Raw genomic sequence first — 22,879 nt, forward strand, 5'->3', positions numbered from 1 at the left:
CCACAAGTGGTTTCTAAAACACATCATGCTACCATTAACTTTACAGATAAGATTAAAATACAAGATATACAGACTGTAATGTATGAAAACACATAACCTATGTGTTTATATATATAAAGCACATCTCCATAAAATCAGTAATAGCCTCTAAGGGACTAAAAGTACCCAGATACCACCTCATTTATGCTACAGAGAACACTTACTCTTTTAGAGGATACCAGCAATTTAAAAGACAAAGCAAACAAACAAGCCTAAAACAACCTTCCCCACACTATATCACTCTAAGAAAATAGATTTCACTTTCTCAATATGCTATCTGGATAACACATACACACACCAAAAAAAGACCCCCAACTAACAATATTTCATAGGTTATCAGGCATTTCTATAACTCAGGTGCTACACAAAAGCATTTTAAAGTTATTATAATACACACAGTAGAGGAAAGCACTATCTTGAAGCAAACTCTCCCTGAAATCTACACGTTCTAAAACATAATATGTTTTAGCCACTACTACACATAATATTGTGGAAACTATGTAGACAGAATGCAACAGTTACATACTAGAAAGAATTTTACATAAATAGCTAGCAGACAACAAGAGCCTTGTTTTCTATGGAGAAAAAAAAAAACCCAAAACTACTTACAGAGTAACCAACCCAATCTGTCTCCTCAGTTCTGTCCTTCAAGAAGGACTCTCAAGTATCTTCAGAAGATAATACTAGAAACTAGAATTCATAAACTCGAGCACAACAACAGGAACGCTATCAAACTATTATTCTCATAGCACTTTGTAACTGTCCCTTTTCCAGAAAGGGTAAATTATTTATTTTATTCGAGTTCTAGCCGCTAGAAGAACTTAAGACTTGACCATCTCACTTCAACCATCAACATCCTTTGTTTCTCAGGCACCCACTACCTTTTTCTCTTTAATAGTTTACGGGATTGAAGCAATCAAGTTAAGCTTGATTAGCCTCCATTTGCATTTAACATTAGAATTACACCTGAGGAAAAACTTCGGTGCTTGAAGACCTGTTAATTTTTTCCTAAATGTTGCAAGCGATTTAAAGAAAGGTATCAGCTCTCCATTCGAAACCTTCCATCACATCTGTAGGCAAAGGCAGCTACCATTGCGGTACTCAAGCACGCAGCAGAAACAGATTTAAAAAAAAAAAAAAAAAAAAAAAAAGCTAATTAGCCATCTAAACTCGGGAAAAATAAAGGCAGGTGTTTTCCTCACACGAAATAGGTGAGAGAACCTGAGAGAACAGAACAGGAAGCAGTGTACAAACAACAGTTTTCCTGATTCTAGCACCACAGTAGTGTTGTGATGAACAAAAAATGTTAAAGGAAACCGTGATAAGCTTCTGAGAATAAAAAGGGCATGACTCTCAGAGGTTTTAAAAAAAAAAAACCTCTCAAGAAATGTGCTTGAAAACTTTTTTTTTTTGCCTTTACCAGTACAAGTTCTCGAGAAGCATCTGATTTTCAAAGACTTTGAAATGTGAGCACAAGTACTGCCATGCAAATACACAATTAAAAAAAAAAAAAGTTATTTTTAACTCTTCCTAGTGTGAAGTTATTTGGGAAGGATAGGTAAGGCTATCCTGCTAAAGGTACCTTTGTGTCTGAAGACCAAACATTTGTTTTGTCAGCTTGTTGACATTTCAGGACAAAAGTTAAGTTTGTGCTTCTTCAAAGTATCTTGCAAGATAAAATGTATTTTACTTCAACAAAGGCAGTACAGGCAAGCCAGAGAAGTATGGAAACGACGCATGGGCTAATGTCACAGAAAGCCTCTGACACGGCAAGGCGTTAAGGCAGCTGGGAAGCAAACTTTTTGCAAGGATTTATTCAACTTTACAAAAAACAGGATGGTGGGGTTTTTTTTGTTTTTTTTGGTTTTTTGCAGGCTCGAATGCGAGTGGGGAGTTGCCTTCTCAATGCCAGGGTGCAGGAGGATGGTCTGGGGGTATTTTGGCTGCTTTAATAGCCAGCTTGTAACAGACTGCGTCGGCCCCAGATGATGTCCGGCAGTAAGTTCTGGTGAGTTCTCAAAACTATCCGCGGCCATTAACAGCGTGTGTTAAATCCGCCACCAGCTTAAGGCAAGCGACGCTTAGCTCGCTCCTCGGCGCTTCTGGGTGAGAATAAATTAACGCAACGCCAGCGATTCCTGTCTTTGCATCCCTCGTCTTTCTGAGGAGGGGGGGTCGGGCAGGCGGGGGGGATGTCCCCGAAGGCTCGGGCGGGAAAGGTGTGTCTGTGGGACCCCTTTCCGTGGCACGCCAGCCCACTCGGGGGGGGGGGGGGGGGGGGGGGGGGGGGGGGCGCTGCCAGCGCCTCGCTGCCCGCGCAAAGCTCCCGCCGGGGCAGCGGCCGGCGGAGCCGGGTTTCCCTCAGCTTCCAAGCGGGACGGCGGGCGGTAGAAATGTCCAGGCGCCTCTTCGCCGTGCCCTGAAGGTAAGCCCTGCCCGCCCCGCCGGCCGGGAGCGGGAGGCAGCCTCCCCCTCCCCGCGCAGCCTCTCCTCAGGGGGGTGTCCCCCCCCCCGCCCCCCGGCGCCCCCGCAGCCTCCCTGCCTCACCTGCCCACCTCCCTCCTGCGAGGAGAAGAGCAGCCGGTGCCTCTCCCGAGTTGGGCCACGGGGAATATCCGTCCCACCGTGGGTGCGTCTCGGCCCGTTTCGTGACGGCCCGTGTGCCCCCCCCCCCCCCCGCCTGTCAAGCCCCGTGAGGAGAGGGGCGGCGAGGGGGGGGGGGGGGAGCGCCTCAGCCGCGCGCCGCCAACGGCCGCCAGGGGGCGACGGGAGGGCGGGTCGGCGAGGAGGGGGCGTGGCCTCCGCGCTAAGCCCCGCCCCCCGGTGCGCTCCCCCGCCCCATTGGCCGAGCGCCGCGGTGGCCGTCGGGAAGGAGGCGGCGGCGGCGGGCTGCCTAGAAGGGGCGCGAGCCGTTGGGCGGCAGCCGCGGCTGGGGCTGTGCGGTGCGCGCCATGAAGGAGACGTGCGGGTGAGGCGGCCCCGGCCCCCTCCCTCCTTCCCCCGCCTCGCCCCGAGGGGATTCCCCGCCGCAGCCCTGTGAGGGGCTCGGCAGGGCGGGACGCGGCGGGCCCCGGGGGGGTTTGGGTTCGGTTTGGGGGGGTGTGTGGGGGTGCAGCATGCCTCCCGTCAGGGAAAACTCGTCTTTAAAAGAAGCGATGAGCTCTTTCTGCCTGAGGGCGGGCGCGGGTTGCAGGCTCTGGGGGCCTGCGGGAGCCGCGGGGCTCGGTGCGGTTCGGCGCAGCGTTCTGCGTCCCTGCCTCCGCGTTCTGTTGTCGCCGTAACCTGGTAACGGCCTGGCTGCGGGCTGCTGCGGGCCGGGCTGCGGCGGCGGGGCCCGCTTCAGCCAGCGGGGGAAAAAGAGGAAAAAAAGTGGCTTTCTCTGAATGCGGGCGTCAAGAGCAAAGAGCTTTAACTTGCTAGCGGGCGCCTGCAGGCTGTTTTTAGCATGAATTCGTGCCATAGGAGCGGAAGGTGTGTAGCTGGTGTCAGTGAAGCGCACAGGGCTGCGGGGGGGGTGTGTGTGTGTTTGTTTGGTTTTGTTTGTTTACTTTGTGCTGTCGCTTTTGGTAGTTCAGGAGCTGATTTCCAGTCGTTCCTCCTCCCAAGTGGTGAGGGTGGAAGAGGCTGGAGCGATAAATTTCCAGCCGGCTTCATGAGTCGGAGAAACGCATTCCCGGTGAGCGCTCTGACGCTGCACTGGCGGCTGGAGGCAGCTCCCTGAACTGGAATAGTGTACACTTACAGACTACAACAAGAGAAACGGCTTGCAGCTTTCTAAGGCTATAAATAAGTGGCAAAACCTGGAACAAATCAATTTAAGTTAATTTCCTGTGTAAAAATAGGATCTGTCAGAACAGAAATGTGTTGGAGCTGTTCACTGTGGTGGACAAATCGCAGCAAGAGTTGGCAAAATATTCAGCTGCAACAGACTTCTCATTTAAACAGAGGTCTGATGGATGAATAGGTAGTATGCTGTATATGCTACTTTATTTTTTAAGATCCCTTCTTTGTATGTGGCTGGCAGTCTGGCACACTTGAGAGAGAGAAGTAAGATTTGTTTGGATTTTTTTTTTTAAATTCTAATGGGGAACAAGTTCTATTGGGCATAAGTCACTCTTTCAATAAGACTTTCCAAGTGTCATTTTCCTCAATTTTTAAGTTGTGAGATCAAACTTTCAGTAATGCATGCAAGCCACTAAAATATCTACTATTGACCAGAAGAATTTTATATTAATAATAGCTGATATATCTAATTGATATGCGCTTTATGTCAGTCTCTATAGTCTCTGTAGGAAGAATGGGGTGATGAAAGGCAGATGGTGGCCTTCTATACACTGGAAAGATCTTGAATGCTAGCAAAGTCTAAAAACCATTCTCGTTTCATGCAAACTCTCTGAAGTCCAAGTTGTACAATGCAAGTAATATGTAAAACATGTAGGAAGTTGCTGCTGGTGATGTTTTAATTTAGATGTAATGCACAGCAATTAAACATAGGCTTTCCTTCTGTATTTGTTACAAAAATGATGTTATAAGAAGGAAAATAGTAATTCTGAATACTTTGACTTGTGAAGTGGATGTCAAGAATGCCTATAAACATGGCAAGGCAAATCAGGTTAAGGCCTAGTTACACTTGTAAGTTAACAGCTGTTCTGACTGGGGACACTAGTTGATAGGACTACAGTCCTAATACCCCCCAGCTTTTTGGAAAATACATGGAAGAAAGTTTAAAAAATAAGCTTGGGGGGTGGAACCCCACTAGATGACTGAAAGCTATGTCTGTAGTTGGATAAATCTACTCTGAGAGAGAGAAATCCATCTTCCTTCAATGGAAGAAAAGACAACAGTTAGAAATAAGGAGCTGTAATAAGCTGTCTTTTTTTAAATCAAGTGTTGAAGCTGTCTTTTGAGCATTTCCTAATCCCATTCCAGCTGGAATGAGCCCGTTACCTTCAGTAGTTGTAAGCATCTCTTGACTAACCCAGCTAATATTTGAAGTTGTCCGTATGCGAAATGGAAAAATATCCAGTTTGAATAGTGGCATAATTAATCCCTTCAGCTTTGAGGTCTGGATGTGGACTCTTTGACAAGCATGATGAGTTGTATAGACCTTTTAATGCGTCTCTGCCTTTTGCTATTAGTGTTTCTGTAGAGACCTTTGATCCATTATGTACAGTTCTTGCCTCCTGTCCCACTTCTTTCTCTCTCTGGGTTTCAGTTGGTAACGCAAAGTAGGTTTTTTCTCCATTTTTCCCTTTCTAAAGCAAGGGTTCTATGGCGTTTAAAAAAAAAAAAGCTAACGCTGCCCTTAATGTTGTCCTGCCATGTCAGTCCTGTGCTGCTTCTGATTGCAAACAAGTCTAAACACACCGGGCAAGCTGAGGGTTGGAAGTGAAAATTATGCCTTGCTGTAATTGGAGTTCCAGGGGTAGTAACCCTGTAGGCCTCCAAACCCAGGTGCCTGGTGTCCTGCTCAGCCTAGCTGGGCAGTGAGCTAGCTAAGCCAGGTTTGAGCACCCTCTACAGAGCTTAGCTTGTGCTGCTGTATATGCTGACATATGTCTCTTGGATTTAGATAAAATGGGTGTATGTTCAGCTAAGCCTCTGAACTATAAAAATTGAACACTGTGTTAAGAGCACGAGGCTCTCGTAGCAACATTAGCTGCAGATTGGTTGATGTTTTCATTCATACTCCTTCATAAACAAAACCAAGATAATAATTTACTGCATCGGCTCTGTTTAAGAGACCATTATATGTCCTTCCTCTACAACCAAGTATAATGCCCTTCCAGAATCAGTAGAAGCACAGCAAATACATTTAACTAAAAGAAGCCAGTGTTAAATTGTTTTGTTTAATGTTAGCAGGAAGCTGATGGGAGTGTCCTTAAATCAAAACTGATATGAAACTGAAAGGTGTCCAAAACTTTTGCTGTATGTAGTGTCACCCTTAGTGGATTTCAGACCTTTTTGTTTCCTAGCGATCAGTTCTAACTGTCTAGAGCACTACAAGTAAGTTGGATTAAGATTGTAGCAACTTGGATCTCTTCTTATATCCACAAATGTTTGGGTGTTTTTTTTTTTAAAGTAGTTGTGACTTAAGTTAGGTCAAATTCTCTAAAAATCATAAGCAGGATTTTTTTTTTCTCAGGTATGTTAATTGTGGGTAATAGAGCAGAAGCTGATTTGAAAACCTGAAGGTGTTTTCCAGTAAGGTGGTGGGTTTTTTTTTTCTTTTGTGAAGTTTTCAGTATTGTATTTTTTCCCCACAGTACTTCTAGGCTGCAGAACCAGCCTCAAAGACACTATGGAATTACCTCTCCGATTAGCTTGGCTCCTCCTAAGGATATAGATTGCATTCATACTCAGAAGCTAGTTGAAGCAATGAAGCCATTTGGTGTATTTGAAGATGAGGAAGAACTGAATCACAGGTATAAGACAACTGTAAAATTTGTTAATCTCTTGGGTTTTTTAGGGCAAACTTAACATGAGTTTTCTTTACAGGCTGGTTGTTCTTCGTAAACTGAATAACCTGGTCAAAGAATGGATTTCAGAACTTGGTGAGAGCAAGGTAAGGATTTTTTTATATGTTCTTATCAAAACAGCCAAAGCCTTTTTATTTCTTTTAAAGGCTGTACTACTAGGATTTATGCTAGTGTTCAACTTTTAACTTCTTTAGTATTGAGTAGAGCTGTAGTAACTGCTGTTTGAAAAAAAAAGTATAAAAGATACTTCAAGACCTTGAAGTCTTTGGGGCACTGAATAAATTTGTAAAGTGGCTCTATCGGTTGACTTGTAGCAGTTAATAAAGCTGAAACAACGTGTTGTGGGGTGAGATAGATGGTAAATGGGCACTAATCTTGCCCCAAAGAGCCTACAGCACTCAGTCTAGTTTGAAATTGTTACGCTAGACTTGCCTTTTGTATAGCTCTTAGATTGTGTTAATTTATATGCATCTGCTGCGGGCAAGACACTAATAATAGGTCTTAATTTGTGTAAATTAATAAAAGGACTGCTATGTTACTCTTCTCCCTTTTTAGAGTTGCAAGCACTCACTTCAGGGAAAAAACAGTATCAGTCTAATAGACTAACAACTCAGTAGGGGGGTGAGAAGCCATTGTTTATGGAGGCTGTTGTAGTCTTTCTAAATAACTGGTAGGCTAATTAAACTTGTGCATAGGTCAATGTGTATCTTATATTCTAAAGTAAACTCTTTCTTTTCCACCTGCAGAATCTTCCTCCTTCAGCAGTAGCAAATGTCGGTGGCAAAATATTTACATTTGGTTCTTACAGGCTTGGAGTACACACTAAAGGTAGAACTTTCATTGTGTGGTCATAGTTCTAATGTTTGAAAGTGACTTCCAACAATAACAGAAGAAATGGAATCTCTTTGCAGGTGCTGACATAGATGCTGTTTGTGTTGCTCCTAGACATGTGGAAAGATCGGATTTTTTTCAGTCATTCTTTGAAAAACTAAAACATCAGGAGGGAATAAAAAATCTAAGAGTGAGTAAGCTCTCTCTCCTTGATAGATTGTGCAACTTCTACAATAAGAATATTCATGTTAAAGGCTCGTATTAGTAGTGAATGTCTTGCAAGCCAAAATAAAAAAAGAAATTGTTTCTGAGCACCTTCTAAAATACTATTTTATGCAGCATGAAAAAGTTGAAGTCAAGCTTTCGGTTCCTTTCCCCAATGACTGTAAATCACATAAGAATCTTCACATAAAGTTAATAGGAGCCATGCTGTGAACATGTAAAACTGCTTTGTAAAATCACCCTCAGGTGCCTAAGTTGTGTACCTTGCATGTAAAACTGAGCTCCTGAGAAGTGTTTGTCTTGGGCTAGTCTTCCTCATTAAGACACTTTGAAAGACTTCATATGCACAGCTAATGAGCCTTCATTTAGATGACTGTCACCTGAAAAACTCAGTGGGCTGTGGCATAGTTCTAACAAGTGGTTTACAAAATTGAAAACTCTCCCATAAGGTAGCTGATAGCATCTTGGGCATGGTCAAAGATAAAAATACGGGAGACTAGTATGTGCTGTTAGATGTGGAGAGAATTTTTTTTAGATTTCTCTGGATGTTAATCAGTAGCAAGATAGCTACTGAAATCTCTTGGTTTTCTTCCTTGCTACCAAGGTAAGTACCTAACAACCACTGACACTGATGGCTCATTGTGCACTGTTTGTTCATTACAGTACGTGATCAGCCTCTGAGTCTCTTGGCTATATAATTTTTTAAAGCTAGCATTAGTACCGTATTAGTGCTGTACTGCTTTCAGCTTATTAACAATTCTTTTGGTTCAGAAGCAACTCGGTCTTTATACTGAGTAGTTTAGCAGTGTAAATTCTGTATTGTATCATATTTTAGGAGAAACATTAAGGTAGCAAAAGATGTTTTCTTACGCAGTTATCTCCTTTACAGGCAGTTGAAGATGCGTATGTGCCAGTTGTCAAGTTTGAGTTTGATGGCATTGAGGTAAGCATTTCAATTTTTCCTTTGAGTAAACTTTTTTTTCTTGCTTTGGAATAGGATACTTTTTCCAGGGACCTGTGATTGTGCTATTTTGGAAGGTTATTGGTATCTTTAATTACAGTTTCCTAAATATACTTTGACAGCCTGACCGCAACCTATCCCAGGAGAAGACATTGCAGTAGAATGGGACCTTATAGGAAAACAAGCCCCTAGGAAGCCTGGCAGGCATGGGAACATCAGGGACATATTTTTCTAAAGCTGCCAGGGTAGCCTACTCAAATAGCATTTATCTCAAGGATTGTGCAGGGTGGGAGTAGAGGCAGTGTCCTTGCTAACTCTTCTTAGCTCTGACAAGCTAGCTTTCTACAGAGGGCTGCATATAGTGTAGTTCACTGTATGAATCATGTGAGCAGACTAAATGTTTTGTTGCAAATAACAAATGAAGCACGCGGCAATCTGGAAAATGAAAAGTACTCATTTGATTCCTGCCTAGGTTTGTCAGCTGCAGGAATCCTTATATCTTGAATACATCTTGTACAGTGAATAAAGACCTGCATGCTGTAGTACCTAAGCAAGTTACAGCTTGGTATTGCTATCACGAAGACACTTATTCAGTGACCTTTTTATGGCCTTTATCTGGTACGGGCATTCACAGAACAACTTTCTTGCCTCAGACTGTACTAAAAAACAGATACTTTGGGATCAAAAGGGCTTACTGCATAAAGAAAATGTGCTCTCCTTTGCTGAACTATAGTTGAGGCAATTGAACTTAGGTCTTAATTCTATGATTAAGTTCCCTTTTAATGGAAATTCTAAGTTTAGAGTATCTTCTCAACTTAAAAAAGCCCCTTCCTTTCCCTAGCTTAAAAAGAAAGGGGGAATGCAGTGAAAGTTTTGTAAATAAATGTGGGATTTTTAGCTATCTTCTTGAGTTTTCTGGCAAATAAATCTCTTGGGAGATGTATCTACAGTCACGTAACTCTAAATACAAATGTTAACCGCTCTTTTTAGACTTGACTAACTGTCCCCCACAAGTGCGCCGTTTGCGAACAGTGCGGCGTTCTAACTCACGGTTGGCACTTCTTTCCCCCTCTTAAGATTGATCTTGTGTTCGCAAGACTGTCTATGCAAACTATTTCTGATAATCTTGATCTCGGAGATGACTCGCGTCTGAGAAGCCTGGATATAAGATGTATACGGAGCTTAAATGGTAAGTATCTTTACACATCCTTAAAAAGCAAGTGTTACTAAAATTGGTATAGAATGCACATTACACAACACAAGTTTCTGTAAGAGATGCAGAAACTGATCTCCTGTATACTTGAGATCTGAGGAGGTGGCAAGTGGGCTTAAATTTAGATGTTTCAAGGAGTTTGTTTAGATAGACCTCTATTTCGTGTTTCTTTGATCAGGGTGTGTGCATTGTTCCAGTTTGCCACAGAAATTGCTTCAGATGAATAGGTAGAGCACTTGATAGAAAAGAATGTGTTGTAGTTCATCTAAAAAAAAAAAAAAAACAAAAAAACAAAAAAACAAAAAACCTGAAGCCTAACTTGCTCACTGTTTAACACTGACTGGTTTCATTATTCCTGGCTGTCGAAAGAAACAGCTTTTGGAATGCTGTAGTCTAAACAATAAAAAAAGCTGTTGAGGGCACCAGTTACCTGAAGTGATACTGAATGTTATATGTAATCTATAATTTTTAAGGTAATGCAAAGCAAGTAATCCAAACTTGTTTTCATAGACTTGAATGTTAAACTGTGAGCTATTGATCCAGTATAGCATAAAACTGACTTGTACCTGTTACTAGGAACTTCTGTACTTTTTTTTTTTCTTACAGGCTGCAGAGTTACTGATGAAATACTGCATCTAGTGCCAAATAAAGAGAACTTCCGGCTCACGCTCCGTGCAATTAAACTGTGGGCAAAACGTGAGTAATGTGCTTGTTTATGATCTTTAAACTTTTCAGAGGCACCTCATGCTGAAAAAATAAGACTGTTAGAAGTACTTCAGCTTTGGATAGCTGTTTAAATGATGGTTCTTAAGCTAAAACCCAGTTACCTCAAGTGATACTGAATGTTATATGTAATCTATAATTTTTAAGGTAATACAAAGCAAGTAATCCAAACTTGTTTTCATAGACTTGAATGTTAAACCATAAGCTATTGGTATACCAGTATAGCATAAAACTGACTTGTACCTGTTACTGGCGACTTCTGGGTTTAGTTTAGATTCAAGGTCTGTCCATGTGGTAGATTCTGTGTGTTTTTAATGGGGGTAGAGTTGGGAGGAGAGGGGAGTGCCTACAAGACAAGGTGCTGTGTTCCTTACCAGGAACCTGACTACAGATGATAAAGATGCCAAGTTAAGTATAAAAGCTTGATATATAAGGAATAAGAAAATACTGTTTGTGCCTGTGGCTAGAGCAAGTGCTAGAAGAATGTCAAACTCTTTTCTTAAGGGAGGTTGGAGTGAAGCAGTAGCTGTAACAGTGTAGGCAAATTTCAGAGTAGCAGTATTTTGGGAAGTGATGTGGTAATGATTCTTCTTCTCATCACTGTAAGGACCAACAATTCTGGTCTCATTGCACTGCAAAAATAACTGACTTTGAGGCTGAAGTGTACTAAGTATTCTATAGATTATGAAGTAGGTGCTGTAAATTTGAAAGAATGCGCTTGGGTATTGAAAGACTACAGGCTAATGACAATGTCTCCATTCTAGGACGTGGCATTTACTCCAACATGCTGGGATTTCTTGGTGGGGTTTCCTGGGCGATGCTAGTAGCAAGAACATGTCAACTCTATCCAAATGCTTTGGCTTCTACTCTTGTTAACAAGTTCTTCTTGGTTTTTTCAAAGTGGTAAGAGCTATTGTTTGTTTTAATTTGCATAAAGAAGTAACACTTCTTAGAGGCAGTTCTTTGAGATTTACATCGACAACGTTCAATCCTACCCTGAATTACATGCCAGAGTTTTAAATGAACAGTTAGTTACTGTCTTTTCTTATACAGGGAATGGCCAAATCCTGTATTGCTGAAACAACCTGAAGAGAGTGATCTTAATTTACCAGTATGGGACCCTAGGGTATGTGGAAATTTAATTCGGAAGCCTTTAAACTTTCTTCTAACCTAAACTGATGCTAAGCAACATTGTTTTAACATCACAGGTGAACCCATCAGACCGCTATCATGTCATGCCTATCATCACCCCAGCCTATCCACAGCAGAACTCTACGTACAATGTATCTGCATCAACACGGGCGGTAATGGTAGAGGAGTTCAAACATGGTAAAGTTCTTTCCGTACTTATTAACTGATTAAAAAGTATAATTCTTGCTATATGAAACTACGTTATCGGAATTGGTTATATTCTGTGAGGTATTCTGTCCTTCTGAGTAGAATAGGTCTCTGGGAGGTAGGCCTGTTGCAGGCAATAAGGGACCAGTTTTACAATGAACTGTTGTAGTAGACCTGCATTGTGTCAAGGGAATTCCTGCTTTTTGATCTGTCAATTACTGTTCAAAAACTTTATCTTGTGAAGTTTATATCATGCCCTGCTAGTCTTAAACAAAATGGTAATAAAGCTTTCAACTTGAATTGTAGGTCTTGCAGTTACAAATGAGATTCTCCAAGGAAAATCAGACTGGTCAAAGCTCTTTGAACCACTGAACTTCTTTCAGAAGTACAAGTATGTATGAAATCAATTCAGAAATATTGTCTGAACTTGAAATGATTCACTTACTGGTTAGCATAGTGAGTTTTAACTTGCAGTCTAAAGAGAGGATGGTATTAATGTTTGTTTTTTCAGAAACTGGAGGTAGTGTCATGAATTTTGGTAAGGATAAGTATAGGGATGATAGAAAAACTATGTGTTATGCCACTGACACTGTTTTTATTAGAAAAATCAACTATGATATTTAGAATATAGCAGAATGCAATTCTAAAGGATGTAATCAGTTTTTCTTCAGTTAATACTGTGCTGAATACAGGATATAATCTGTCTTGTCTGGAAGTCATATTATATACATTTAAGGCAGTTTTGGTTTCACTTGAAGGAATATGAAGTCTTGAGCTAGTATATTAATTTTCCTTTTCTTCTAGACATTATATTGTGCTGACTGCTAGTGCCCTTAGTGAAGAGCATCACTTAAAGTGGTAAGTTTTTCTTTAAATGTGGGTTCAATACATAATTGAAACTCAATTCAGTGTTGCACTTTAATTTTGTTAACTGTATTAACGGGTGAAGTATTAAACTGTGCAGCTAGGCATGAAATACAGAACCAAGTAGGTAGTTCATGAGCAAAAGTAAAAGCTTTCTTGTGCAGGGAAGTTAAATCTTGCTGTTTAAGAAGTTAACATAAAGATCTGAGTCATGATGAGAAGGAATGAAGAGGGTTAGTGTCTGAAAGTCAGATGTTCTGCATTGTCTGGAGAAGCAGATGCAGGGAGTCTAAGGAGACTGCTTACCCAATGCTACTTCAGTTAGGAAGATGTTCCTTGTTGCAGAGTCTGAAGCAAATAGGGATTACTTGATGTAATCGGATGTGTAATGGGCACTGGAGAGCTCGATCTTTTACTGACTTATAGAGCAGCAATCTCCAAAGTCTTGGAGATCAGAATGTACGGATTTCTGACCGCTTTCGAAGTTGGCGGCATTTTAGATAAAAGGGTAAAATGCTAGTGCTTTGTTTAAATGAAAAGCCTTTGTGGTCATGATTAATTTCTTGGGTAAGTTTCTGATGAGACTGTGACTAGATCATGTGTTTATTAAAGGAACTATGTTTTTCAATTTAGCTAGAAGAGGGTAGACTCTTTTTACTGATCAATCTGCAGGAAGAATTGCATGTTTACTCAGGTGTAATTGAACAGTTGTGCTTGAGCCTTTTCTAAACTGCTCTTCTCCTTGATCTTTGGGGTAAAAAGGAGTCTTGCTGCACTTCAAAATGCAGCCAGAGGTGCTGGGATCTGCCTCTTGTTGGTATATTCATCATGGGTTATAGGCTGAAGTGTTGTATCTGAACTGTTAAGACTACAAGTTAAACTGATTTACCTCTGTCTTTGGAAACTTTAAAGCTCAAATGTCACTGGAAACATCTCAGACTAGAGTGTGTGTGATCTAAAACTCTATCTGCTCAGCTGAATGAAACTTACTACTTATTGATTGGCTAGCATTTTTGTATTGGCATTGTATTATAAAAAGGCATACAACCACTGTGCTGGATACACTTAAAAATGAGTAAATGTCTCTTGTTGTCATTAGGATTGGCCTTGTCGAATCTAAAATTCGTGTGCTGGTTGGAAACTTGGAGAGGAATGAATTTATAACTATTGCACATGTAAAGCCACAGTCTTTCCCTGGCAACCAAGAACTCCGCAAACGGTGGGTTTCATTGTTTTTTGTGAAGCACAGTTTGGCCGAAGTATTGTAACTTGTTTATATTGATTCACCTCAGCTCATCCATGAGACATGTTCAGTTACGCACCTACTGCTTTGTAGGTTCGAGCTCTGACCCGCAAGGTTCTGAGCATGTACGATCTTTTTAAAGAAGGGAGAACTTTCAGAGAGAAGTGCTCTGAACTTAAGTATGGGCTGACTAATTTTTAACTGCTGTGCACCACTAAACAGTTTTGCTTAATCCTTTCTTGAGAGTAGATACTAGCATCCAAATCACTGTGCATAAACGATATATCTGTATATCTGTCTTTTTAGGAGTGGATATGTGTCGATGTGGTTTCTTGGAATTGTATTTAAGAAAGTGGAAAATGCAGAAAGCGTTAACATTGATTTAACATATGTTATACAGTCGTTCACAGATACAGGTAAGCTGGTATTTTGCTCTAGTCTCATACGGCTAAATTTTTTTTTGTACTAGTGGAAGTTGCTTCACAAAGTGAATTGTGCTTCCTTCTGGTGTTAGCTATTAGATATTTCTGTGGAGAGCAACATATAGAAGATTAGCTTTAAAAACGTACTATTGTGACACTTTGGCAAAGTAAGTCCATCTTGAAACAAAAATGTGTACTACAGTCATACACCACACACCATATGTGAAATAACAGTTCTGCAGACCACAGTAAACACACTCACAAAGGAACTGCATTTCATGAAGTGGACAGTTGGGTGTGAAGCCAGATGTTGTTATTTACTGGATGTAGCTACAGCTGTCCAAAACAGTTGTCAGTTGCTGAACTTTGAAAGTGGGAATTAACTGTATCGGGCTCTAAGTTATTAATGCCTGTTGAAAGTATTTTTCCAAACTAAGTTTGTGTGGGATATGATCCCAGAACTTTGAAAGTCACTGAGTTGTCACATTGTAATTACATGCAGTCTTGCATGTAAACCTTCATGTTCATCTTCTGTTACTACTTTTGATAGATGTAGAAATAAAGTAATATTGCAAGTGGTGTTAGGTGATGCTAGAATAAAGGAGGTTTGGGGCGAGGAGTTGTTTGAAAGTATAGGTCTTTTCATAATCTGTTTACTAGGTCCCAAGCTGACTGCTCTTGCGCCTTTCAGAAGTGCATGTGTGCTGTCAGGCTCATGCCTAGCTAACATAATGAAGAACTACGAAAATCGGGTTGCTCTTCTGAAGTGACCAGTGTGTTTGGATAGAGTTCTAAACAGTGGACTCCTTTAAATGTTTGTTTGCACTGATGAAGAGTTTATCCCTAGTAGCAGCATGGGCTGTGTGTTGTCTTGCTTAGACAACATGAATAAATGCAGTAAAACCTGACCTTCTTTTTAGCTCATGCTTTGGGATATGAAAAAAGCACAGAAAAATGCATCAAAACTCTTGTCTCAAGCCAGGTGGGGTGACTTCCTCAGACTTGCACTGTTATCTGTACTGATGCTTGTCTTGTACATTATGCCCAGTGACACTGTTTCAGTGTTGTGGCAAATGTAAATTATGTCAACAAGGCTTAGGTACTGCTAAGAGGCTAGAACTAATGTTAAATCCTTTATTTCTATGCACGTACTTCATTAGTATAGCTATGTGCTCCTAGTTTAGTGAAGCACAGCCTATAGTATGTTTCAGATACAGGGTTTGAATCCAGAGAGATTGGACAGGAAAGGTATATTCTTGAGGTGTGAAATCCTTTGACAAACGTGGGAGTGACCAGTAGTTACGTGCAAGAAAGCTTTTATCATGTGCCTTGACTTTGAAAGAATATTTTTAGAGAGCAAAGATGAACTTCAAGTTGATGGGCTCAAGAATATAAGGCTCAATGTTTGGAAGGCTTTTAAGTGAACTTTATGTCACTTCTAAATAAAAACATTACTGAATTTACTTTGAAGCAACTGTTTGTATTGGTGTGAATGTTCATATTTGGGTTTTTATTTTACTTCTAGGTCTCCTGTAGAAAGACTTATAAGCCTTTTTGTTGCATGCCCTGACTTTGATTCCCACTCTGTATGTTAGTAAGCTGACTTTCCAGTTATGCTCATGATAGGACTATTAGATAAGCTTATCTAAATGTGACTTAATTCTGTAATGACTGCTGTGCTAGTGTAGCATTCTAAAGTTGCATAAAAGGCTGTTTGCAGGCAGTTAAGAGAAACCTGTTTAAATTGTAGTGATTCTGATAAGTCAGTGTCCTGGTTTCGGCTGGGATAGAGTTAATTTTCTTCCTAGTAGCAGGCACAGTGCTGTGTTTTGGATTTAGTAGGAGAAGAATGTTGATAACACCCTGATGTTTTTAGTTGTTGCTGAGTACTGCTTATGCTAGTCAAGGACTTTTCAGCTTCCCAGGCTCTGCCAGGTGCACAAGAAGCTGGGAGGGGGCACAGCCAGGATAGTTGATCCAAACTGCCCCAAGGGCTATTCCATACCATATGGCGTCATGGGCAGTATAGAAACTGGGGGGGGTTGGCCGGGGAGCAGCGATCGCTGCTCAGGAACTGGCTGGGTATCGGTCGGTGGGTAGAGAGCAATTGCATTGGGCATCACTTGCTTTGTACATTATTATTATATTGTTGTTGTTATTATTTTACTTTATTTCAATTATTAAACTGTTCTCATCTCAGCCCAGGAGTGTTTCTCACTCTTACTCCTCCAATTCTCTCCCCCATCCCATCGGGGTAGGGCGAGTGAGCGAGCGGCTGCGTGGTGCTTAGTTGCTGGCTGGGGCTAAACCACAACAGTCAGATGTCCCTAAAATCCAGTCTTGCTTTCTCAGACAGAATTTTAACATCTAAACTACTGAATTTATATGAAGTTATAGAACTGTTATGAAAAAAAGCACAATCACCACTGTAAATATGAAATAAAAAATTAGCTTAATCTTGAGTAAGGTGGCTGGTCTCTCATCAGCTGTACACAACTGGGTTGATTCAGAAAGTCCTCTAGATCTATTCACAAACAGAAAACTAATGGTTAAGGAGTATTATCTCCTTCAGGTTAAAATCAGCTCAGATGTGAGCAGCATGATTAGCAAACCACAGCTGTAATTGAGCACATAAATGCATATTTAATCTAGTCTGTACTGGATGTGAAATGGACATCTTGGGTCACCTTCATCTTCTTGAGACTACATGTAGAATGCTTGGACAGCATTTTGTGTTCAGTTAGGCTGGAAACTTCTTGTTCTTTGGGCTGGACAGACTTAAAGGCTTGCTGTTTCTAAAGAAACCATATGTAACTTTGACAAATACCTAATGCAAACACCCCACTAAGCTACAACACTAAATTTCATCTTAGTCTACAGGCAGGCTAAGAACCTCAATGTGCTAAAGGAAGGTATGAAGATTGAGGCAGCTCATGTGAAGAGAAAGCACCTCCACTATTTTTTGCCTCCAGAAACGTTACAGAAAAGAAAGAAGGTATAAGAAAAACTTGGCTCTTCTGGCAATTTTTTTTTTTTGCTTTAATAATTACTTGAAGACTTCATTATTTTTTTTAACTGTTGTTTCAGCAAAGCATGCCAGATATTAGTCAAAATGCTAGTGGGCTTCAGTGCAAAAGGACTTCTTCAGATGGAAGCTGTTTGGACAGTTCCAGAGACATGGACTCCAGAACACCATATAATCCCTCTTCATTAAATAAGATATCTAAACTGGACACCTCTACAGCAGAGATAGAAAGGTCAGCACCATAACCTTAGGACTGTGAAGAAGCTGCTGCTTTTAGCTGACTTGCAATGTGAATGAGGTCTAGGATTTCTGCTTTGAATCTATGTGGACCGTAAGCATGTGGAGGGCTCTAATGGCTTCAGGAACAAAGCTGGTGTCTCCTTTGGGCACGTGGGGGGAGACAGGTTAAAGAAATCCTTGGGAAAAGAAAACTAATGTACATGAACACATAGGAATGAAGAACTTGATACCAGAGAAATTATTTGGTCTTAAATATAAATCCCCTTAGGTTAGTGTGTAACTTCAAGCCGGAGTATTTTATGTGTAGGTAACTGTTCTTTCTAACAAGACCTGTGGTTAATGCCAAGTAGTATTAAGTTCTAATGAAGTGCTGATCTTGATCACAGAAACACTAGAGCTGCTGCTGACTTAGTGGAGCAGTTTGAGAACTTGGGCAGTTAGTGTCTGTCACTTCCTGGGAAGTCTGTGCATAAGCTACCTAAGCACAGGAGGAATATGTAAACTGGAGAGTAATAGCCCAATACCACCAAATGTGTAATGCCTGCTGTGTTCAGACTGTTTGGTACTGTAAGAGTAGTATGCAAAAAAAAAAAAACAACCCCAAAATTGGGTGCACATATGCATGGAGTAGATATATTCATTAAAAGCAGTACAGAGTGCTGGATATACTAAGCTCGAAAATGGTACCAGTATGTAGAGACTCAGTAAAGAAAACGCTTAAGTTTAAATTTGTGGTCTGAAGTTCAGCAAAGTGAAGATCTCATGCTAGATTGCCTGTGAGTTTGTGGTGTTTAGTAGAGCTGTGACAATGAGCTAAGAAGGTAGACATTTCTCTTGCATGAACTTTCTGGAAATATAACAGTATTTTACAAACTAGCATTTTATAACTCTAGTGTCTGACTCTTACAGAAATGCTGGATATCAGAGATCTAATGGTGCTAACAATAGAGAGAAGATAGCTCATGTAGCTGTGCCATCAATGTGTGCTAACAATAGAGAGAAGATAGCTCATGTAGCTATGCCACCAGTGTGTGCTAACAATAGAGAGAAGATACCTCATGTAGCTGTGCCATCAGTGTCTAAGGGACTCTCCATTCCTGTTATTGATTCAAGTATGTATGAAGTAGTAGGTGGAATGCAGTCTTTAATCTCATGGCCGAACTCTAAAAGCTAGTGTCTCCTACAGAAATGGAAGCTGCGGTTGCAGTAAAAACACCAGGACCTCCAATTGGTTGCACCGTTCCAGGACATAACACAGTTTCTCAACTGAGACCACATTTTGTCCAAGGACAGCGTGAATTAAGTGGGACTACAATTACAGATCCGAAGAATGCTGCACCTAAACGACCTTATTCACCGACCTCTAAAGGACCTCGTTCACCTACATCAGATGAATGCCCCAAAAAACCAATAGATGGAGAAAAGGTAAGGAAGGGGAGCTAGGCTGGGGAGGGTTTGAAGTAGTATTAATTATTGATGTAGAATGAATTAAATAACTGAGAAGAAACACTTATATGCATCCCCAATGGATTCAGGAATCTAAATTTAAGCATAATGATAGTTTTACTAGGATGTAGATATGAGAAATTGTCTTGGATATAATATATAGCTATTAAACAATGTTTTTTTTTTTTTTTTTCCCCAAGATCTGGCACGGCAGTAGTGACTGGTTCTGGTCTGGTGGCAGGGTCTCTAAATACTACTGTACTTATATATTACTGCACTGATCAATTGCTGGATGAACTGGCTCATTTGGAAGCAGTTCTTAAAACAATTCAGAAAAAAATTATCTCAAAGTGAAGATGATATGAATCTTAGAAATGTAAAAGTATGAGCTAATTTTGTCCTGGCAGATGATTTGTGAATGCCTATTGATGGTTTTGCCTCTTCAGAAATTGGCAGCCTATTCAATAGGTTGTCCACTGCTGAAATGACAGTGTGGAGTTGCTTGTTAAATCTTGGTTTTGTGGAAGCTTTAGACTAATGCTTGATTTGTTTTCTTGCTATATATAAATCTCCTTAAATAGCTGTTCCTGTGGCTTGACCTCTGATCTGAGGCAGAGGCAAAGAACAACTAGAAAAAAACCCCTCAGTTTTGACACTTGTAAAGAATCAACTTGCAGAACTGTATTGAATATTTCAAGTACAGATTTCAAGGTTTGGGTAGTAAGACGTATTTGAGGGGCTTGAGATTCCTGTGTGGTAATAGTAGTCTTGTCTAAATTCTGTTTTAAGAATGGCCACTAACACATTTAATGTGTTGACTGGAAGCTGTACCCAAATATGAAGGTAACTTTAGCATAGCAATTATTTTGAGTCTGCGTATTCTGTTCTTCTAGTTAACTGGCCAGGATTCGGCATTCAAAGATGGTGGCAATCCAGATGATGTCAGGAGATCTACAGAAAATGTAACTTTGAAGTGGTTTTTACTTAGTGGACTAAGTGAAAAGCTGAATGGACTGTTCTAGTGCCTAGACTACCTCACATAGATATTCTACGCATTTACTGATGTAAACAAAAACATGCTTTTTTGCTTAGCTTATTTCAGTCTTCATTTCCCAAATATTACACTGGTATGACCTAATTTAAGTGTTACCACTAGATGATTTGGGAGTATCTAGCCTCTTACCATGCTTGGAATCGTTTGGTTTTTTTTTTAACCACTTGATTCACTGTTGTAAACTAAAACTACAATGAAGACTAAAGCATTTGGCCTCTCAAAGGGAGGATAAAGAGCTCTATATTTAGTGTAGCTTGCTACTGAAGCATAAACTCTTGAGGGCACACCCTCAAGTCAAGATGTGGTCTTGTTGGTAGAGTGAAGGTTGAAATACCTGAACTGCTCTATGTGGGTTTATGGGGCTTAAAAAAACCAAACCCCTCAAAAAACCCGAGGTGGAGGCTGTCAAAGCACGTATGTGTTTAGTTTTTAAGTATCCTAGCTGCCGGACCTTGCTGTCTCTCGAGTCACGAATTTGACAATACTGCCTAATAAATCCCTTCTGGCTTTTTTTTTAGGGTGTCCTTGGAGGAAAGTCCATGCTGATTCCAGTTATCAGCACATCCAGATCACAGGTATTATTTATTGTGCCTTTGTGTTCATAGGTAAAGCAAAACTAGAAATTCCAATTTATGTACAAAGACTTATGTACTATTCGTTCCTGTAAATTTGGTGGTTCTAAGTAGTTAGTAAGTTTTGCCTATCATGCTTTCACCAAATTGAATAGCTGGATAATGACCTTCCAGGTTTACTCACAAAAGTGAAGCCAAAGTTTCCAAGTTCTTGAACTTGAAAAAACATGTTGCTCTGCACTCAAATGCTGATGCAGTTTGTTTCCTGATTTTGCTTTTTTCTTAAGCAAAAAGCTCTGTACTCCTTGCAGATCCTTCCATAAGGTGATTTGAGCTCTTATTATCTTAAATACTTGTATACTGATTTCTGTGACAAGACTTGGAAGCTTTGAAGTGTGTAAGTGGCTTTAACTCTTCTGTGTCACGTAAAATGTTGTGAAATTGAGGGTTATAGGACTGGAAGTAATCTGGACAGTAGAGACACTCTGTTTTCATGATCCATGGATCTGAGAAGAATGGTAGCTTCCTCTATTATGCTACTGAGCGACTTGCAACTAATTCCGCCCCCCCCCCCCCCCCCTTCAGGAATACAATTATCTGAATTGATGTTAGGAAAGAAGTGTGCAGAGGGGAAAATGCTCTTCCTCTGTAAACTGGTGGTAACTAAAGTGGTGTGGTGAAAAAAAAAAAATCCTTCTCTATAAACACTCAGTTTTAGGCCATGCTGTTTTGGTACATGAAGAATGCTGTTTTATTCAGCTAGGAAAGGGTTTATCTGCTGCTACTTCTGAATTAATGAATTTTAAACTTCCTTTTTTTTTCCTGTGGCATCTTTTTGTGTGTTGTAGAGGCTTTCCAGTAAAGAACTACCAGATTCTTCATCTCCTGTTCCAACAAATAGTATTCGTATTATTAAAAGATCCATCAAACTTACCCTTAATGGGTAACCAGTATCTCTTCAGGTAAAGATGATAATCACTTGTTTAGTGGTCCATATTATCGACATGTATTGTAGTTACTAACAAAGTATGGAAGGTTACTGTTGCCATACTGCAATTGGCCAGTGAAAATCACGGACTTATTTTATGGTATTGTTAGATGCTTGCTTCCTTCTGAACTACTTTTTGCATATTCTTGTAACAGTTATCCCTACTAGTTTTTTAAAGAGTCTTAACTGTCACTAGCTGAAACAGCTTTTGAAAAAGCCTCAAAAAACCAACCTGTCCTGTGACTTGGATTCAGAATGTATGTAAACAGGGTTAACTAGTCACTGCAACCACATTCTGGTTTCAAGTGTGTATGAACGTGCTTGTATTTGTGCTTTCCTAGTTCGTGTGCATATATTATTCTTAAATTATTTTCCCCTTTGGCACATACACTTCTGTGCATCTATCACAATAGTGCTCAGCTTCCTCAGCTAGTAGCTTTCCACTGTCTAGCACAGCCATGCACTACACAAATATTGCCTCCCATGGAGGCCCATAAAATAATTTAAATATTGAAGAAAATGCAGCAGAGGATGCTACCAAGGTATGGAGATGATAGACATGGCCCATGCCGTGTTATCCGATTTTTGTCTTAAGACTGCTCTGGCATGAGACTTGAGGGGTTTTTTTTGTTGTCACTGGATAGCAAAGCTAAACTCGGAACACACAGCTGAAGATGTACTTAAACATTGCAACAGCCGAGGCTGTTGTGCCACTACTACCCACCTGCAAGCTGCAGTCTTGAAAGCAACTGGCATGCAGAAAGTGGTTTCAGATAAACCCTGAAAGCTGTTCTAAATGGCTACGTGAAAACTTGTAGTAGTCTTAAGTCCGGTTCTGTAAACTGATAACACTGCTTACCCGGTTAAGTGCATTAGGGTTTTTTGAGGGGTGGGGAGAAATTCTGATCATATGAAACAGATGTTATGCTATCTCTATTGTAATTTCTTTATAATTTGGTGTTTTTCTAAATGAAGTTGTGTATTTTTTCCAGAGTATTTTTGTATGTGCTGTAAAATACTATCTTCCAAAGAGAAATTTAAAATCTTCAGTCTCTTTTGTTTTTTTTAATGCAGATGAGATCTGCTTAAAAAACCCAAACTGCTAAACCAAATGTAAGGTGGGGGGGCAGTGCCACAAAAAATACCGTCCACAAAAAGATAATGTCGTGCTAGAGTAACTTTGAGGAGACTAGGAACACTGCTTTCCTGCTTCTAGTAT

At 40.5% G+C, this 22,879-nt stretch overlaps 1 protein-coding gene across 1 annotated transcript; it reads left to right on the forward strand.

The window, feature by feature from the left end:
- The first annotated feature begins 2,990 nt into the window (after positions 1–2,990).
- Positions 2,991–21,619, forward strand: PAPOLG (poly(A) polymerase gamma). Its single transcript, XM_075707100.1, has 23 exons — positions 2,991–3,007; positions 6,306–6,464; positions 6,538–6,604; positions 7,265–7,346; positions 7,430–7,539; positions 8,461–8,514; positions 9,610–9,721; positions 10,352–10,441; positions 11,233–11,371; positions 11,522–11,594; positions 11,677–11,797; positions 12,113–12,197; positions 12,611–12,664; positions 13,770–13,889; positions 14,220–14,329; positions 17,209–17,330; positions 17,423–17,592; positions 18,510–18,583; positions 18,677–18,712; positions 18,787–19,025; positions 19,940–20,008; positions 20,619–20,675; positions 21,521–21,619. Exons 1-23 carry the CDS (start codon positions 2,991–2,993, stop codon positions 21,617–21,619), a joined length of 2,259 nt encoding a protein of 752 aa, XP_075563215.1.
- The last annotated feature ends 1,260 nt before the right edge of the window (positions 21,620–22,879 follow it).

Source organism: Pelecanus crispus, chromosome 3 (assembly GCF_030463565.1).
Source record: "Pelecanus crispus isolate bPelCri1 chromosome 3, bPelCri1.pri, whole genome shotgun sequence".
NCBI lineage: Eukaryota > Metazoa > Chordata > Aves > Pelecaniformes > Pelecanidae > Pelecanus > Pelecanus crispus.